This window comes from Podarcis melisellensis (genome assembly GCF_964234715.1).
Source record: "Podarcis melisellensis genome assembly, chromosome: 5".
NCBI classification, from domain to species: domain Eukaryota; kingdom Metazoa; phylum Chordata; class Lepidosauria; order Squamata; family Lacertidae; genus Podarcis; species Podarcis melisellensis.
Genome location: NC_138537.1, coordinates 35,579,472 through 35,599,855, shown reverse-complemented (window position 1 = coordinate 35,599,855; position 20,384 = coordinate 35,579,472). Strand labels below are relative to the sequence as shown.

Below are 20,384 nucleotides of genomic sequence, written 5' to 3'. Positions count from 1 at the left end.
GCAGAGGAGCCGTATGTGTGATCAAAGGGTGAGCCAACCTCCAGAATCTTACTTTGCTTTGTCAAATGACACATACTAGGAAAAATATAAGACCTTCCCCTAAAAGGCATGTGTCAGAAAGATTGGTGTTGACATACAGGCTGGAACTTAACACAATCAGCAGCTGAAATTTCCAGTTCTTGATACCAGCTTCCAAAAATAAGGTACACCCCCCACAACAGATAGACCGGTGTCACTAGTTATCTAATACAAGAAAATTACTATGCTATTATTTTAACACAGTCTTCCAAACTTGGGTCCCCAGCTGTTGTTGGACTATAACCCCCACCATCCCTAGCTAGCAGGACCAGTGGCCAGGGATGATGGAAATTGTAGTTCAAAAACAGATGGAAACCTATGTTTGGGAAACACTGTTACTGTGGGTTTGTACCTAATGAACTTGTCCAATTAGTGCAAGGACTTCTGCTTGTGCAACAGAACTTACTTGCCCCGCCAACAAATCTGCTTTGGAGGGTTGGGGGAACTCCCAAACACGCAAGGAATGGAGTAGGGCAATTCTGTTGTGCAAGCAGAAGGACAAGTTCACCAGATACAACTCTATAATACAGTATCAAGGTAAAAATAGGTTATTTGGGGAGGAATGTAGGTAGGGTAGAGGTGCTACTCTTGTGTTTGAGCACTTTTGTTCCCCCATCATGGTTCACAGTGTGGGCACAGAGACTTAAGATTCCCTGACAAAGACCAATGGACGTATACTCATGTGCCAGACAGGAAACAAAGGTTATATTTACCCTCATAAGCTGCAAGGCTGCTTACTGAGAAAGGGAGGGAAATTGACATCCTATATTTCTGACAGCAAGTGAACCTTGCTGCTTTACCTAGTCCTGTAAAAGGAAACCTCTTCCAGGAGACAAAGAAGGGGATTCACCACAGGAACAGTGTGACTCAGTTTTGGTTAAGGTTTATGGCATTAAGCACTTTAGATGGTCTTTGGAAGAGAAAATCCAAGTACCGATTCAAAATAATATTTAAAAATAAACGATTACCTTGTTCTCAGCCAGAGCCTCTTTAGCTAGATACTGCTCTCGCTTCACTTTGATCTCCACCACTTCTGGGATGTCGGGCACCATCATATCAATCAGACGTGCAATAAAGAAGACCACGTGCTGGGAAAAGGAGGCAAGAAAGCTGCAGATAGTCAATGACCCAATTTGCCAGAGTGGGAGCAAGCAAGTCAGGACCATGCAGCAGCAATCTGGCCCAGCTGTTCAGAACTAGATGGATGGGGAATCCTGCTGCATGTCTGACTCCAGTGTATGTGTTCTCTCCTCCCTCCACCCTGCCAGTTAAATGGAATTGCAGTGAAAATATGACTGGAGCCTATCTCACCAATTAAGGGGTGCTTTATCAAAGATGATAAGGGATCTCCTGTGTCCCAGAAAGCAGGACTAGTGCACATGTAGCTTTACTACAGTGGTCTTAAAATGTGACACCTTTATTACACCAAAACTCAATAGAAAAGTAGTTAGTGTTGTACTACGTACAGATCAGCACAGAGCAAGCTATCCATGGGATACAGATTGCTCTACTATACAAATTCCATTTCCCTTTGAATAAGCTGGGATAGAGGACTTCCACAAGCACCAAGAAGGTGCATTTGTAGATTATTTACAGAACAAGGCACATCCTGGTGGCACTGTCAGTAGACTCTTGACCAGGATGTAGCAATGACCTCATCCAGTTGGAGCGATTTAACATCTTGCCTGGACCAGATCTGCAGTAGCTGCTAAATTCTGCAGAAACGGCAGCTCCATCAAAGCCATCTCAGCACCGGTTCCTGAAATCATCATCATCACCTGCCTTTTTTCCCCAGACTGGGACTTAAGGCAGCTAAATAGCCTCTTTGCAACCACAGTTGGCTCCTTTTTTTTTAAGGTCCTACACACTAACAACAGAGTTGCCTACGTGCCAATGTCTGAAATGAATTCAGAATGAGAGGATTATTTATTTATTACATTTATATCCTACCTTTCCTCCAAGGAACTCAAGGTGTAGTACATGACTCTATTCCCTCCCCATTTTATATTCATAACAATAGTATGAGAGAGGTTAGGTGAAGAGACAGGGGCTGACCCAAGATCACCCAGTGAGTTTCATGGCTGAGTGGGATTTGAACCTTGTCTCCGAGGCTCCAGTCAACATATGACATCTTGTACTGTAGGACACTAGGGACGCGGGTGGTGCTGTGGGTTAAACCACAGAGCCTAGGACTTGCCGATCAGAAGGTTGGCGGTTCGAATCCCTGCAATAGGGTGAGCTCCCGTTGCTCAGTCCCTGCTCCTGCCAACCTAGCAGTTTGAAAGCAAGTCAAAGTGCAAGTAGATAAATAGGTACCGCTCCGGCAGGAAGGTAAATGGTGTTTCCGTGCGCTGCTCTGGTTCATCAGAGGCGGCTTAGTCATGCTGGCCACATGACCTAGAAGCTGTACGCCGGCTCCCTCAGCCAATAAAGCGAGATGAGCGCCGCAACCCCAGAGTCGTCTGTGACTGGACCTAATGGTCAGGGGTCCCTTTACCTTTACCTTACTGTAGGACACTGGGTCTTTATAAACAAATAATGACATTAGGACTGCAAACAACAAGTCAGCCAGTGCAAAAAGTTATGTTTTGGGTCAGGGGCATATTCCAGTAACCATTTCATCTCCCCCAACCCCTTTCCTTCCACCACCATGTGATGTAATCCAAACAGGACTGCCCAAATATGGTAAGTGCTGTAATAGGTGGGTAGATGTGAATGGGACCTCTTGTTTGTAGAGCAGCATTTTGGGGACACTTGGAGGGAAACAAACCTCAAATACAATTATGAAGCCAAGGCGGATTGCCAGTAGATTCCAATAAGCTAGTGAATACCTGCCACTTTGTTCTCGATATGCTCTGTACCTGAGGAGATAGAGCTGTAAGTTAAAGAGGTATGCTGAGTAGCCCTGAAGTAGTCAGCATAGCAACCATACATTTGCAGGAAACAAACTAAATGTCTTGCTTCTCTCCATGCCTTCCTGTAAGCCACCACTAAATTCCCTTTAGTTAAACTAAGAGAGACCTGAGTAGATTTTCTGCATTCAGATCCTGGTTGTCATTCTAAATATTAATATTAAGTTGTCTGTCCACTTGGTTATAGCAAGGGGGGGAGCCAAAAGATGCTTATTTTCAGGGCTGCAATTCCTATGCATGTTTTCTGGGAACAAGCCTGGTGGGAAGGAACATAGCTCAGAAGCAGAGCATATGCACTGCATGCAGAAATACCTAGGTTCAGTCTCTGGCATCTCTAAGTAGGACTGGGAATGTCCCCTGAAACCCTGGACTACTGCTGCCAAGTCACTGTGAACAATATTGAAGCCAATGGTCGGACTCTGCATAAGGCAGGGGTCACCAACACAGCACCTAGTCCTCCTAGGAAGAAAGTTATAAGACAAAATGTGTGGGTGCCCTCTAAGCAATTTCTGTAGAGTGGTGTGGCTACCTTGTATATTTTTCCTTGTACAGTGGTACCTCGGGTTACAGACGCTTCAGGTTACATATGCTTCAGGTTACAGGCTCCGCTAACCCAGAAATAGTACCTCGGGTTAAGAACTTTGCTTCAGGATGAGAACAGAAATCGTGCTCTGGCGGCGCGGTGGCAGTGGGAGGCCCCATTAGCTAAAGTGGTGTCTCAGGTTGAGAACAGTTTCAGGTTAAGAATGGACCTCCAGAACGAATTAAGTTCTTAACCCGAGGTACCACTGTATTGGGGTACTTGCCTCTGCGTCCTATACCATACTCACCATGGTAGCCATTTTGTGTTATGCTCCCCCCCCCATGGCAGCCATTTTGAAATTGATGGCCCCACCATTTTGTCAAAATTTGAAATATGCCCACTAGTTCAAAAGGGTTGGTGACCCCTGATATAAAGTAACTTCCTATGTTTCCCACAGAACATATAGAGACGTACGTCTGAGTAAACACATCTCACTGTATTTGGTTTCTTGGTGAATATTATACCAGTTTTCCCACAAGGGATGGTTGCCATACCAGATGTTTATGACAGTATGTGGTATGTTATTCCATGTGCCGTGGTCCATGATTCTCCCCTCCAATTTTTTAAAAAAATCCTGCACTATCTGATTTTCTGAGAAAACACTTTGTCCCAAAATAGGCAAGCTATTTTTCAAGAACATGCCCTCTGTTTAATTTTTGAAGCAATGGACCTGTCCAGTGTCCCCCATGAGGAAGACAGCTGAGACAGAAAAGTGGGAGATCCTACCTGCATGTGACATTGTGCTCCAGGACAAAAGATTTTGGGGCATAGGCCAGGGTGAAGTCAATGTAGCCTTGTAGGTCGCTGGCATGAGTGTACTGGTAATATAGTCGAGGGAGGAAGTCAGAGGTGAAGGCAATCAGAAAGGCCTGGAAGAAGATGGGCACAATAATGGTCTCTGTCTAAAGAACCATTTCGTTTCCAGGTGTTAAATGGAACACATCCACCCCCTTTTCTGTCTTACTCCAACTTCTTTACACAACATGTGTATCAAGTTTCCGCAAAGTCATAGCAACCCAGGAAGCTGCCTTCTATTAAGTCAGACCGTTAAGTCAGCTCAGTATTGCTGCACGCAGAGAACCTTGACCCAGCGCTACTCACATTGCTAACGACTGCCAGGTGTGTGATGACTTCCAGGATAGGGAACCAGATGCCCATGCCTTGGGCCCGCTCAGCAACCGGCCGCCTGTATTCACAAACAAATTTGTGAGCATCCAAGCGAATTTCCACCCAGTTGTTGAGCAAGGCAAAGAGAGGTGCCAAGGGGCAGGCGGCCACAAAGATGGTAATGAAGCCAAACTGCAGGACTGAAGAGGAAAGAAAGAAGACATTATAAGGGAAGGCAAGCACAAAGAAATCCCACGCAGGAGATAATGTAGGTGAGCCCATACAAGAATTCTGTCCACAGGAACTTTGGATAGCATTTGCTAAGTTGTTCCTTTTCTTAGGAGGTTATGCACGCACTCTTTTGACCTGAGTAAAGCTTTTGACCCCATGTATTCTAATTGTCACTCCTCTAGGGCTACCAGCTGGTGGGTGAGTGGAACAAGCACAAGTGCTCTTGAACCAGAACGGTTGACCTGAGAACATGGTATAGTCAAAGCGAGATACAGGACTCAGTGTGCCTCACGCACTTACACAGACTAAGCCCTCAACTGTCAGGAAACTGTCCTCAGTTGCTCATCTCCTTCCTTCCCAAATGATTCGTACCCATTTCCAGGTATTCGTTAAAGAGCCCTTCATAGGGCAGCAGTTCGTAATCACTCTCCCAGAGCTGCTTCGTGGAGCTTTCCTGGCCCTCATTCCTTTTAGAGTGAGACTTCCGCTTCTGCCACCATGATTTCAACTTCCTGTGGAGAGCAAGAAGACACAGTTAACATGCTCAGGTTTTGCCCTCTTATTGTTCAACAAGAGACGATCAATTAGTAGCTACATGTCTGCATCTAGGCCTAGACAGAGTTTTGATCTAGCCCCAGAATTGAATCTATAGAGTAGGAGTAACTAACGTTGCATCTTTCAGAAGCTGTTTAAGTACAACTACTGTCCTCCCTGACCACTGGACCATGTTGGCTAGGGCTGACAGAGGTGTAGTGCCACAACATCTTGAGGTAGGGATGGAGGAGAAAAGATTATTCAGTTTGCATTTAAAGCAGCATATCAAATTAGCACTTCCTGAAACAACATGAGAACGGAAATATAGCCTTCCTTCAAAATTTGCACTTATCCAGATTTTATGATGCAGTTCTCCAACCAAACCTTTACAAAAATGTATATTATGTTAGGGGGAAATGTGCACAAAAATTAATACATTAGTGAAAATCTATATATTTTGGGGAATGATATGTCTGTTCATCTTGTTGATTCTCTACAGGTCTGGCCACGTCTGGATAGTCCATTGCAGCAAAGCACAAGATCACAAAGACTCACGGGATGAGGAGCTCCTGCACATTATTAATTATTTGCTTTCCCACCATGATGACAAGCAGCTCTTGGGCAAGTTCAATGAGGCAGCCACCTGGACCACACTGGAGAAAACAGAGAGAGGCTTTAGAAGGATGATGCAGCAGAGAAACAATTATATGGAGAAGCATTTAGTCATGTGATCCCTCATCTGTAGAGAAACAGTCTAGAGACAGGTTAGCTACTTCATTTGCTGCTGGTGAAAAGGAAACCTCAATTCTCTACTCCCCTGGGAATCTCTACACCAAACACTGGGGTCTCAGAGCACATCATGCCTACTTAAAAGATTTCCACCACATTAAAACATCGGGGAAGGAAAGAATGAATGAGTCTTTTTAATTGTATGTCCTTTAATGTAATCGCTTTCAGAACGTCTAAATCTGTTTCTGCTTTGTTTTGTTTTTAAATGGTATATCTGTTTGCTGCCCTGTGCTCTTTAAGGATAAAGGGTGGGATATAAATTCAATAAATAATAATAATAATCTGGCTAAAAGCACTTGACATTGGATAGATGGAGCTAGAAGAGGGATTATTTTGGTTTTTAGAGAAACATCCACTCCCAGCATTGAGCCTGATGCCCTCTTTATCTGGCCTCTGCCTTTGGAATGGCTGACCCTGTTTCCTTGGCAAAGAGGGTGCCTTCTTTATTTTATTGCTGCATTTATTATACAGAGTTTAACTCCAGTCTTAAACGTACCTTACAGGCTGCTAATGGTGCCAGCCACTCTAGAACAACCCCTAATCAGCTGTTATTTCTAGAGTCCATGTCCTGCACTGCTCTCTTTTTAGATACTTACATCTTCATTGCGGATACCCAGCAATGTGGAATAGCGTCCTGGATAGCCTACAAACCTGAAGGTGAAGAAAGTATAAAAATAAAAGGCCAAGACAGTCAGCTGCAAGGTCTTTCTTTACACGAGGCATAAACACCCTACTCTGCGCATAAAGAGACCAGAATGCCATCTACTGTAACCAATCGCAAGGCGCCTTCCTACAATTTGCTGCCTCAAATGGCTCAGCCAACACAACCCTCAGACTCATAGAAAAGAGGAGTACAATGGTACCTCCGGTTACAAACTTAATTCATTCCGGAGGGCCGCTCTTAAACTGAAACTGTTCATAACCCAAGGCGCACTTTCGCTAATGGTGCCTCCTGCTGCTGCCACGCTGCTGGCACATGACTTCCACTCGCATCCCAGGGCAAAGTTTGCAACCAGGAGCATCTACTTCCGGGTTAGCAGAGCTCGTAACCCGCAGGGTTTGCAAGGAGGACGGTACGTAACACGAGGTTCCACTGTACAGCAATAATCCTGAAAAGCACTAACTTCAGGTGGTCCAAGCACATTACAGGGAAAGGGGGGCAGGAATTCCCCACTCTCTCTCCAAGCATGTACATAAGAATCTGCAACGGTCCCTTGCTGATTTTTATTTTAATGATTTCTAAACTGTCTTTCATACAACAATCACAAGGTGGTGTGCAAAACAACATTAAAACTTATTTACAGAATAAATAACATGGCAGCAAACATTGGGTCGAAATATCAATGTCCAACAAAGGTTTAAAAGAACAAATGATTTTTAGCAGACACCAAAATGCCATTAGTGCTGGTGCCTGCCTTAATTCAATAAGAAAGCCTCCCTACTGAAAATGCACAAAAAGATCTCTGCAGGTTGCAGAACAACCAGAAGGGCCTCATCTTTTTTCTTTTTTCCCCTTTTCTTTTTTAGAAAATGTCAGTTTGGCCAGGGACAATTTGAAGCAGAGAAGCCTTGAGAGGTGCTTAACCTTTCCCCTGCCTGTTCACACCCTCACAGGTAGCCAGGTTTTTAGATGTGTCCTAAAGATGGTCCAATTGATTTTATTACACACATTTATATGCAACATTTACTTACAGGTCAAGATCTCCTCCAGGACTTCTCTACTTCAAACCACTACCTCCTAATGGCTTCTTTTTCTTCTTTTAAGGTCTGTAGAGTTTTACTATTTATGCATAATATTTAGTTTGACCTGAAGAAATCAGTCTTTCCACCATAACCTTCCAGCTATGCCTGGATTCAGGATCCCCAGGTCATTGCAAACATCACAAACTAACATAGCTGGCACATTCAGTCTTGTGTTCACCTACACCAGTCTGACTTTTTAATACTCACCGCTGAGGATTCGCATTATAAATTATAACTACTTCTGGGCAGTAGATGGCAACAGGGCCTCACTTTTTCCTCAATGGCTATCAATAGCAACTACTTGCAGCTAGAATTCCTGCTGAATTTTGAGTTTTGCTACATCTGAGACTTGGCTGGATCAGAAGAAGCATCACTTTGCTACTGAATTTAACTTGGATGAGGGTAAGAGTGGTGGAGCAAGACCACAACTTCAAAAGAACGGCTAGAAGTCCTCACCTTCTTGAGTTCCACTCTCTTTCTGTGTGGCCTAGACTACTGCTCTTCAACCTTGGGTCCCCAGATATGTCTGGACTACAACTCCCAACATGCCTGGCCATTGACTAAGCTGACTGGGGATGATGGGAGTTTCAGCCCAACATCTACACCATAGAAAAATATATATGTATAGATTTGGTTAGGCAGTTTAATGATTTTTCTAAACACACCTGGAGACCCAGTGCTGAAAAACATTGCAGAGCTTTTTATTGTTGTTGCCTACAATAGTATGAAGGCAATAGTATGTCTGTATCCTTCCCACACTAACGAAAGTAGTCCTGTTCTCTAAATTGAATGCAGATGGGATATCATGTTATGGAAACAGAATTATGTGGAAGGAGGATACAAATTTGAGCGTGTAGTAGGGGCATATTTCAATGGTGCAGATGAGTCTTTCAAGTATGCCTAGGCCACAAAGGAAAATGGCATCCATTTTAGAGAAGCTGCCCATCTCCAAAACAGCTTACCTGCCCTTAAAGAACGCAATGTAGATGGGAGAGGAGTAGAAATTGATGAACTCAAAGACAAACACCTTGAAGGTGAACGCATCTTCAAACATGGTCTGTGTACGATGCATCTCTATGGAAGAAAAAACATAATAGAGTACCACGAGAATGGTGGGAACTTCCAAGTCCTCTCAGTGGTAAATCACAACAGAAGCATCCTTAGTTCTTTAAGTGAACAAAGGAGACTCAAACTCCACCCCCAACCATCTCAGTGTCACAGAATTCTAATGCACATTGTGGGTTGCAAGTACCTTCTAGTTTAATTAAATACTGTGGCTGAGATGGACAAAAAACAACTCTTGTAATTTCTGATTTAAGCCATATTCACGCCTTTATTTTATATGTAGTGGTACTGTATGGAAGGAGAGTGAGGCTGTGCCCCCAGACTCACTCAAACCCTTCTCTGGATGCCTGTGAACTGAGTGCAGATGTCTGTAGAGGGTTGCCTACTAATGAGGGAGATGGTCATGCAATCAAGATCCCAAAATTTAAACAGGAAGAATGTGCAGGAAAAATAAGAGGCAGACTTTTAAACAACTATAAAGGTCAGAGCAAGACAATATTCCAAAATGTCATCCAAAATTCACAGCTAAGATCTAAACCAAGCACTAAGAAGATAGTAAAAAAATCCTCTTTTGGGGATTCGAGATTCTATGCACCACCATAAAAACGTTTAGTGCCACCCACTTTAGCTGGTGCTTTTAGAAGATTATGGCAAGGCACAATTTAGTTAATATTAGGGTGAGTTAGGAAGTAAGGCTTGTGGATTTCAATAAAGATCTTCTATTTACCTGCCCCTGTCCCTCTCCCACAAATTCAAGCCCCGGGTTAATGTTTTGGTTCAAGAAGCTGCACCTTCAGGTTGAGAACCTGCTTCGGTGTTTCCAGATACAGCCTACTTACCCCACTTGGTAAGAAAAAGTGCCAATGAAGTGTAAATTTTTGATAGGATGAGGATGAAGAGGAGGTTCACCACTGAGCCAGTGAGGCTAGCAATACGAGAAGCCTAAGAGGGGGAAACAGGAGAGAATGTGAAGTCCAAATGCAAATAGCACACCTAAGCTAGAGTGGTAGAGAGTCATGGAAGTGTCTTACCGAAGCTACAAGAAGGTATTTCCCAGACTTGGCTACAACTACGGCAATGATGGCCCGGTAAAGGATTATCGAAATCAGGAACATCACCACCACAGCAATCTGAAGACAGAACCAGGCTGAATGAGTACTAATAATATGAGTTTGCTGTCTTATTATTGTAAATGGATCTGACTTGGGGAGGACTTTTTTTTTACTTATTTACTTACATTTATATCCATCCTTCCTGCCTCCAATGAGCTCAAGGTGACATGTGGTTTTATCTGATTTTTATTTCTTTTTATCAGTTTACATTTACATCATGTCTTTCCTCCATAGAATCAACTTTTTATCACAACCACCTTGTGAAGTAGGTTAGGTTGCAAGACATGGCAACTCGCCTAAAGTCACTCAGTGAATTCCCAGGATTCTTTGGTGGGAATCGTCTGCTTTAAATGTGTTGTGTGGAACTGCCCTTAGTGAGGCAGAAGAGTGTCAGTGAGGAGTCAGTCATCAATAATGACCATAGAAGCCACAACAGACATAGAAACCGCGATTTCCTCCCTTCTGAGTGGCTTTTTCCTTGGCTTTTGATCCAAACAAAAAGCAAGAAGTAGTAGTGGTAACCAAGAGAGAGGACGTGAGGGCAGAAATAACATATTGCTACATGCCATCTCAATCTCCCTGAGTGGTGTGAGATTCAAGGGGTACCAGGTGCACTTACCCAGGGTATGTGTTTCCTTTTAGAAATGAGGCACAGTAGAGACTGTAATGTCTTTATGATATATGGTTTATTTACACATATATACAACCTGAGCCTATGATAGTGGGCATTAACATCCATGAGGCTCTGGCTTCTCCCACAGCCACAGCAGACTTGGACTTAAGCAGATTTAATATAATGCATTTTTATGTTATGTTCACTAATATATTCAACTGAACACATCTTTTACCTAATGTATGCATTTTTGTAAACATTGGTTGGAGAGCTGTATTGCAAAATTCAGATAAGTACGAATTTCAAATGATGCCTGTGTTTCAGTTCTCATGCTGTTTTTGAAAGTGCAGATTAGATAGATTCACCACTAAATGTGAACTGTATCAAATTGCTCCCCTATCCCTACTCAAGAGGATTGCATCCTATTTGACGCCTCCACCCTCAAACAGCAGCTCCCTCACCATCATGATGATGACCATTGATCCAGCCATGATTCTTTTGAAACGGCTCCGTGTGGGGAAATAGGGCTCCTCCGCTCCAGTGATTGGATTTGTGGTTGTCATGGGTGCCGTAGCAGTGAATTGGGGCCGTGGACGTTCCTACAACAAAGGAAACCTGAAGTGGGCTCCGTGTCACCGTTGGGCTTTTGTGGTATTAGAGCCCCCCCCCAAGACTAGTACCTCGATATCTTCGAAGTCTGAACAGTCCCAGCGGTATGTCAAGGTAGCATTCAGCCGCTTCCAGTATTCAAGAAATGTGACTGCCCATAAAGACATGAAGATACTGAAGAAGACAGTCCCACCATGATCAAAGAGGCGACCAGCCTGAAAAGAATAGGGGGAAAAGGGAAGGAGCTGCACTTAAGCATGTGCCAAAACACTCTTAGACTGGGACAGAGTTGAATTTGTATCAAGGGCAAACTACAGATAGCCCAGTTTTTAAAATGCAGTTCTACCCAAATCACAAAGGAGCAGGGGTGTGGTTTAAAGAAGCAAAGGGGGACAAACACGGTTCCTGCTAAACCTTCCCTGCCCACAAGTCCCTTTAAATCTCAGTCACCCACTTTACATGCATTTAAAGGCAAACCTACATTTTAAGACATGCTGACGTTGCATGTAGTTTGGCCCCAAAAGATAAAGGCGGAGCTAGTTGCATTATGCACTAAAAGCAAGCCCTGAGTTCAAAAAGTCGTGTTACGCAATGTGAAAGATCAACAGAGGCTGGATCAAATTATTTTTTACATGGAAGCTGATAGCACATAGCTGATGTCTTGCCTTGAGTCTGTGGGCAAGTACATAGGCTCAAGGCAAAGTAAGTGTGGAGGAGGCTATCTAAACCACATGGAAGTGTAGAAGATCAGCATATCACAGTAAATCCAATGTACTTTTCTGTGTAACCCTTTATCTGAGAACACACAACGTACTCCTAATCTAACTCATGACTTTAATGAAGTGTTGACAAATGCTTCACCGTTATGCTTGAATCAGTGCTGTCCCAGAGCCACAAACTGTACCTGAAACATTGGGCAAATGGTGGAGAGGTTCCAATAGGGGCAGACTTTGCAGAGTGGGCACATGTTGTATTTCCCCTCACTGGTACAGATCTCCTTCCTGTTGTGCAGATGGGAGCAAAAATAAAAGGGTAGGAAAAAAGCAATTAACCTACCACATTAAAATTACTGACTCATAGCTTCTCTTCAAAAAACACTTTGTTTTTCAGGCCTTTGGCTCTTGCTGTTCCTAAGGCTGCCTTTCCCATTCTTGCAAGGATAGGTATGGCCACATTAGGTACTACTTAACACTAGCTGCATAGGCAAAGCCACCATTCACATTCTATTGATATCCCCAAGGAACTTATTTCTAATGAGCAGAAATCTCTGCCACATTCTGCTCCAGATCTGTGAAAAAGCCGGGGGTTACAAAGCCAAATGGCTTGTCAATGGTTTTACAAGCAGAAAAGTGAGAAAGAAGAGAATAAATTAGAACTTACGTAGGGATGTCATTAAGCATCATAAATATGCCTATTATGAAGACTAGTGTCCCCACTACAGCTGCTGGCAAAAGCCACCCAGTGTAGAAACCTAAATGAAGAGAGGTAAAAGCATATTAGAACTGCAGAAGGGGAGCCCTCACTACCTATGTCTAAATGTTACCCATCACCAACTTGCTTTCCAGAACCAATTTAATTCATTTTGTGGAAAGGACCCATCTTACAAAAAAGCCTTATATTTCCAAGCATAGCAAAGTGCTAGGACTAGGGATGTGAATGGGTGCATTCTGACTGCAAGAAAAGCACTGATCTATTTCCTCCATGGGCAAACTTTCTTAGTCGCATACAGCAAAATGAATCACGATTTTAAAACACTATTCTACACTACAGACTTATATTGGTTTTATACTACCCAGTCATGCCTTTTCCCATAGAATAGTTGACAACTATATTGTTGTCAGAGGTTCCAGATCTCTTCCTCCAGTGAACCATAATTCCTTTAGTTCCAGGGAATGACTACAAAACCAGTTAAAGTCTTTAATGCTGAAATGCCCCCAGTTCTCCATTACCAGTTACCTGGCTTACTAAAATGCGCATGTTGGAGAACAGGCTAACAGTTTATACTGACTGACATGCCCATGTCTATGGACATAGTTGTCCCTTTTCCCTTTTCTTGCAAGGAATCCTATTCGGAATAAGGGAATTTCCCTTTAAAAAAGGGAAAGGTTGACAGCTATGGCCTATGGAGCAAATAGGAGGGGAAATCCATTTCAGAATAACCACGCTGGGCTCAGTTTGGCACTAGAACAAGATGCTAGGGAAATGGACATAAGCGGCCTTTTACTCACCAAGCCAGGCAAAGTAGAGAGCAATCTTCTCCCCAAAGTACCTGCGGATGTGATCCAATGGCTGGTACTTATTCCACTTACTCCACTGGGCCCAGTAGTGGAAAAGAATCTGCCTCTGATTTAGCTGAATATGGGGAATCTCCTTCTGGGGAATCTTGTAGGGACCCTTTTGGCAGAAGAGGGAAAGTACCCATATCAAGTACAGATTTGTTTAAAATGTGCTGTGTTTTATATTAACTTGCAGAAATTCCCTGTTAAGAGTTGAATAACGTATCTTTTAAAAATAGAATAATCAATTGCAGCCTTCATGAATAGGTCATAATTTTAATATGTATTTAAAAACAAAAACAAAAAAACAATGCTTCCTCATTTGTAACAGAAAAAACGGGGTGCCCAGTATTAAACCTATTTACTCTTTCACAGAATTGCATGAACAAAATCCAAAACTGTAAGTATATTGTTTGTCTTCCGAACAATCAAGGAGATATTTAGATGATAACTGAAAGGGGTGGGTTCTGCTTGCCAAAACCCTGTCAGATGCTCTACACTCAGCTAGGGATGAAGGAATCTGTCAAATTTGGTTTCACTCAGTTTTTCATCTTTCCAAGCTTAAGTCCAGTTTCCCATTTTTCCACATCAATTGCAAATTCTGAAGGAAGGCTGCGTTTTGGTTCATGTATTGCTTTGGAAAGAACAAACTGGGTAAGCTCGCATTGTGATGCTAACTGAACTGAATTTCTCCCCCCCAACTATCTGCAGCACAGTCAAAATAATTCATGAGCTTTAAAGCCAGGGTTCTCAAACTCTGCTACATCAAATTTACTTATTTTTAAAATAAAGCAAATAGCTGTTTAGATCCCAAAGTAGGTCAGAACTCAGATTTTGAAAGCTCAGCAAGTCCTGCAAATCTTTATTCCATTCCAAATGCAGACAGATCAAAGGCAAATGCAAGCCAAATAAGGCTGGTGTTTTTAGGCTACAAGGAAAGAATCCAGCATATCTATTTGTTTGCATTTGGTGATGTTCCGTAACATTTGTCTAGGGCCAAAATAATTACTTTAGTTTCACTTTTCCTGTGCCATTGCAGATACCTGAAGAAGCCTCCCCTTGGGTTTAATGAAGTTCTGTTTGTGAAATTACTACAGTATTGTAAAGGAGCAAAATGCCTACTTAAAAGACCTAGCTGAAGATTTAAAAGAGATCATTTGATTCTTTGCCATCTATGGTAATATGTAGGCACAACTGTTTAGCCAATATAAACAGCAGTCTGCAGCAAGGAAGTGCACTCTAAAGTGGAGCTCATTGTATACAACTCCCACTCTAGACTTTACATAGGATCCTGTTTCCTATATACATAATTAGCACGTCCTGTATTCTGCTGTTTCAGGAAGATTGTATACATGAGAGTGAACAGTTTTGTGATGTCCTTGGAGACATACATTTCCACAAAATCAGTGGCAGGGTCATTACCATGCAGAAGGCATCCTGGCATCTCCAGTTAAAGCAGGTGAGGGAAACCTTTGGTGCTCCAGTTGTTGCTGAACTATAACTCCCATCAGCCCTAGTAAAGGTAAAGGGACCCCTGACCATTAGGTCCATTCATGGCCGACTCTGGGGTTGCGGCGCTCATCTTGCTTTATTGGCCGAGGGAGCTGGCGTACAGCTTCCAGGTCATGTGGCCAGCATGACTAAGCCGCTTCTGGCAAACCAGAGCAGTGCTCGGAAATGCTGTTTACCTTCCCTCCAGAGTGGTACCTATTTATCTACTTGCACTTTTTGATGTGCCTTTGAACTGCTAGGTTGGCAGGAGCAGGGACCGAGCAATGGGAGATCACCCCGTCGCAGGGATTCGAACCGCCAACCTTCTGATCAGCAAATTCCTAGGCTCTGTGGTTTAACCTACAGCGCCAAGCCCTAGTAAGCATGGCCAATAGACAGAGCAGGCGGGATTTGTAGTTCAGCAACAACTGGAGGGCCAAAGGTTCACCACACTTTTGAAAGGGTCAGGTAGCAGGTGATGATGGAAAGACCTTCGCCTGAGGCCACTGCCAGCCTGCTCATGTTTTCAAATCTCCCTGTTTTCTATTTCAGTGTCACTATGGGCTAACTAACCCATGTGAAAGTGGAATAGGAAGAGCACTTGCCAACTTACATCATGCAATGGGAATGCAGCTGTGAAGACCTCCTCATTCAGCAGCCTTTCTATTCCAACCTGCCCTGCCTTTGGGTTGCCATATGACGTGGTGGCCAGGATCTCATATAGCTGAAGGGAAGCACAAAGAGGTTATTTTGACTTCTACAGTTAGCAGCCATCATCCATATTTTTTAAAAAAGTAAATCTGCAATAGTACCTCTCCACCATCATTCTGATTAACTGTTCATATTCTACTTCTCACTTTACATTTCCTTCTCTCATTATCAGGAGTCTGGCTATACTTTAATTTGGATGACAGTACTGTACTTGGTTTTTCTTTCTTTACCTTTTTTAACATAATGTCATCACAGATAAATCTACCTGCTACACTCAGTTAAGAAGTAGGAAAGGGAATCTTGAGACCAATGAAATGGCAAAACAGGCCAGGCGTTGTAGATGAAGGGAGAAAAAGTCACAACCAAAGAAGAAAATAGCAGATAAAAACTGAATAAGGAGAGAGAGAATAAAGGCCAGGATGAGGGGAAAAAGTGAAATGTTTGTATGTTTGATTCTGTGCCCAGTCAGTAACCATACTGGGTGGATATCAAAACCCATCAAGAGTGCTGAAGCTGCAGTCAAAAGTTCCAGTTCCCATTGCATACTTCACCAGGCTTGCATTCATTTCACCATGTGGACTTGGGACTTACTATTCTGTGTCGCTGTGTGGTGTTGAAGAAGGTATCGTGATGTTCACTCCCAAGAAACCTTGGAGAGAAATGATTAATATTAACAGCAACAACAACTTACTGAAAATTCAAAGCAGGAGAGAATAATTGCTTTTAATCCCAAATAAAGTAATACATCAATTTTCAAACGTCTCCATTGATGAACATTTTGGTTTTCGAATGCCGTAAACCCGAGAGTAAATGCTTCGGTTTTCGAACATGCCTCAGAAGTCGAACATGCCACGCGGCTTCTGCTGAGTGCAAAATCCTGAGGCCCAGCTGTCGGCTATTGAGTTTTCTGTTTTCGAACGTTTCAGAACTCAAACGGATTATGTTCGAAAAGCAAGGTACCACTGTAATAGTTTTTAATCCTTAACAAATATGAAGAATACTGCATGGTCTAGACTATAGATCTCTGATCAAAAAAGACTAGACACATATGCAGATCACCAGGAATGTCAAGAGAGGCAGCCTCAGATATCCCAGAGCCTACCACTTCTAACACCAAGGCTGCATACACACTGAAACTTTAGAGCGCATTCACAGCATATTTTCTCTCTCAAGAAAATGGTTGTTTGTTAAAGCTTACTGGAAATTGTAAGTCTCTGAAGGGTAAACTACAGTGCTCATAATTATTTGAGGGGAGAAATGTACTTTGAATGTGATTTAAATGTATATGCAATGTGTATGCAACCCGAGAAAAGGAGAAGTTATTGGTAAAATATAATGTGTGTGTTTAAAAAACTTCTGAGACAATTAGGGCTTATTCACACTTAGCTTTTGCCATGCTCTTTCCAGGCAGAGGTCCATGCTTTAATGCTCCGTGTCAGAGCGTGCGGGGGTGCATTGTGTTGCCCCAAGTTTTCTCCACAAAACCCGCTCTTTATAGTTGAATTGGAGCAAACGTCAATTTGGGTTTTCTGTGGATTGATGTTTGCTCCAATTGAGCTTTAAAGATCAGCTTTTTGCAAAGAAAGCTCCAGAGCAGAAAAAAAGGATTTCGGCCACAGAGCTTTAAATCTCAGAGGATACCTGGCCTGGAAAGAGCAGAGGAAAGGAAAGTGTACATAAGCCCTCAGATCCTCACATATAGTTTGTGAGGCACTACTGACCCCAGTTACTTTTTTATCAGCCGCCTCATGCAACAAGTCTCTAGGTGATGTATAATAGAATATAAAACAAGCATCAATGTGCAGAACATTTTAGAGAGAGAAGGATGCGATATTGAAAAAGATGGCATCAAGGCCCGTTTCACTTGGTCTCCCCTCCCCCACCCCACTAGGCCATTCTATCACCAACTGCCTTGTTAGAGGGATCCTGATTACTTCTTAATATATTTATATTGTTCATTGTGGTTTTTAAGATTAAAGTTTAGTTTAAGGTTTACTGTAAGCAGACTCGGAAGGAGATGTATCCTAAAAGGTAAGTATTTGTAATACATGAAAAACAAAACTTCTGCGTAACTATATTGTCTTATTGGAAAAGGGAAGGTCTCAATAAAGGCATGATATTTTTAAACTTGCAAGTGGGGTCATGCCTAATAACATCCATGAGGTATCTTGTTCACATGGGTTTACTAAGGTACACTTGACTCCCAAATATGACTGGTATTGTGACTTTTTTCTATCCACAAACTGCAGTCTTAACCATGTCGACTAAGAAGTCCATCCGAGTTTCATGGGGCTTACCCCTTGTTATGTGGATATAGAATTGCAACCTTAAAGCCAGTAGTAAGATGTATTTCTTAAAATTTTGCCCTGTTTTTCCACATGAAGAGCTCCTGAGGGAGCTTTCCAAAAGCCATCTCCCAACATCAATAAAAGCAACGAGAAGGTGCTACATGAAAGCAGCAGATAGCGGAAAATCAAAAACAGCAAATAAAACCAAAATAGTGACATTTATATATAGCTGAATGTCTGCTCTAATTTGGGAAGAGGGTGGGTCAAAGAATAATTAATTCCAAATTCTTACCAGGGTAATTTATTTGCCTTGAAATGACAGGTGTAGTAATCCAAGGGAAAGTTAGGAACCTCATCATAGAGCATATTGGGGATGCCCAGCTTCACCAGCAACCTGTGAGACCAGTTAGCTACAGCCTGAATATTGGGCACAACCTGAGGGATAAAACAACAGATAACTCTACTGTATATGCTAAGCAGGTGCAGGGAGGGGGACACTCTTAACAGACAGGGAGGAAAGAGAAATAACACAGGCAAGACCAAGCAGAAGGTGAAAGAACCTGAGGTTCTGTTAAAGCAGGGGTTGGCAACATTTTTGGGCCCATTTGTGGGTACCACACACACACACAGAATCTATTGCTATGGATCTAGGGGGGGGGGTCCCCACTAAATCCTAAGAATGAATAAATACCGTACTAGGATTTTGATTAATGGGGATATGTACCAGACAGGGAATTCCTGGGCTGTTTATGCAAACCAACCTGGCGAGCTATGGCTATCAAAAGAACAATCTCTTCTTCTTTGGCGATCACTCGTAGCCGAGTAAGATTGTCTTCCATAAACACGGTTTAAACAATGAGTCTGTAAGTGACTGTGGAGGCCAATTCTGGATCCACACATCCTTCCACAGTGGGGACATTGGTTTCTGGGCAGGAGTTGATCACGGTGTGCATTTGCGTGTTTCTCCTTTGCGTCCTGAGTTCGAGTGTCTTCAAACCCCATGACACCTTTGGTAAAGGCTGTTCTCCAATTGGAGCACTAGCAGGCAAGTGTTTCCCAATTGTTGGTGTTTATAATACATTTTTTAAGATTTTCCTTGAGACAGTCTTTAAACTGTTTTGTTGACCATCAATATTACACTTCCCATTTTTAAGTTCGGAATAGAGTAGTTGCTTTGGAAGACGATAATCAGGCATCAACACAACATGACAAGTCCAATGAAGTTTATGTTGAAGAATCATCGCTTCAACAGTGGTGATCTTTGCTTCTTCCAGTATACTGGTATTAGTTTGCCTGTCTTCCCAAGTGATGTGTAAAAATTTTCAGAGACACCATTGATAGAAACTTTCAAGGAGTTGGAGATGGCGTTTTTAAGTGGTCCATGTTTCACAAGCATACAGTAAAGTTGGTGGTATGATAGTTTTGCAAACAAGCATTTTGGTTTCCCTGTGAATGTCCCGGTCCTCAAACACTCTGCACTTCAACTGGGAGAAAGCCACACTCACAGAGCTCAGGCGATGCTGGATTTTGGCATCAACATTGGCCCTTGTGGAAAGATAACTGCTCAGGTAGGAGAAGTGATCAACATTTTCCAACGTTATGCCATTGAGTTGGATTTGTGGCGCTGCAGAGGGGTTGTTTTGTACTTGTTGGTGCAGCACTTTGGTTTTTTGGATGTTGAGCGATAGGCCAAGCTTTTCGTAAAAGGTAAAGGACCCCTGACAGTTAAGTCCAGTCGTGAACAACTCTGGGGTTGAGGCACTCATCTCGCTTTACTAGCCGAGGGAGCCGACATTTGTTCGCAGACAGTTTTTCTGGGTCATGTGGCCAGCATGACTAAGCCGCTTCTGGCGAAACCAGAGCAGTGCACAGAAATGCCATTTACCTTCCTGCCGGAGTGCTACCTATTTATCTACTTGCACTTTGACGTGCTTTTGAACTGCTAGGTTGGCAGGAGCAGGGACTGAGCAACGGTTCGTAGAGGGCCATTAACAATACAAGGGAACTCCTCCCCCCCCCCACCCCAGGTGTGACTAGAGACTGGGAATTTGGGAGCTTGCCAGGGTAACTGCTCTGGGGGAGGGCAAGAGATTTCCGGGAAGAAGGAGGAGGAAGAAAAGCTGGAAGGGGATGCTGGCAAAACTGCTTGCACAACTGCTTCAGGAAAGCACCATACCATAAGATCAGTGCAGACTTAAGGTGGAAATAGGTGATTAAACCATATTTCTTAAAGCCAGAACAG

The 20,384-nt window shown here is 42.9% G+C and overlaps 1 protein-coding gene across 3 annotated transcripts in view; it reads right to left on the bottom strand.

The window, feature by feature from the left end:
- The window catches only part of ANO7 (anoctamin 7), a 33,275-nt gene that overhangs the window by 1,549 nt on the left and 11,342 nt on the right, over nt 1-20,384 (bottom strand). For 2 of the 3 annotated variants that reach the window (XM_081910372.1, XM_081910373.1), the window contains exons 6-23: nt 18,435-18,577; nt 16,446-16,503; nt 15,757-15,867; nt 13,605-13,770; nt 12,757-12,847; nt 12,281-12,377; nt 11,448-11,591; nt 11,229-11,366; nt 10,074-10,172; nt 9,882-9,984; nt 8,940-9,051; nt 6,831-6,885; nt 6,001-6,098; nt 5,284-5,423; nt 4,675-4,880; nt 4,300-4,442; nt 2,849-2,939; nt 1,047-1,166 (exon numbers count right to left, since the gene is read on the bottom strand). In XM_081910372.1, coding sequence (XP_081766498.1) covers nt 1,047-1,166; nt 2,849-2,939; nt 4,300-4,442; nt 4,675-4,880; nt 5,284-5,423; nt 6,001-6,098; nt 6,831-6,885; nt 8,940-9,051; nt 9,882-9,984; nt 10,074-10,172; nt 11,229-11,366; nt 11,448-11,591; nt 12,281-12,377; nt 12,757-12,847; nt 13,605-13,770; nt 15,757-15,867; nt 16,446-16,503; nt 18,435-18,577 — 2,115 coding nt within the window. Of the gene's footprint in view, nt 1-1,046; nt 1,167-2,848; nt 2,954-4,299; nt 4,443-4,674; nt 4,881-5,283; nt 5,424-6,000; nt 6,099-6,830; nt 6,886-8,939; nt 9,052-9,881; nt 9,985-10,073; nt 10,173-11,228; nt 11,367-11,447; nt 11,592-12,280; nt 12,378-12,756; nt 12,848-13,604; nt 13,771-15,756; nt 15,868-16,445; nt 16,504-18,434; nt 18,578-20,384 lie in introns of those variants that run through there. The other variant, XR_014168181.1, reaches the window with a different exon arrangement.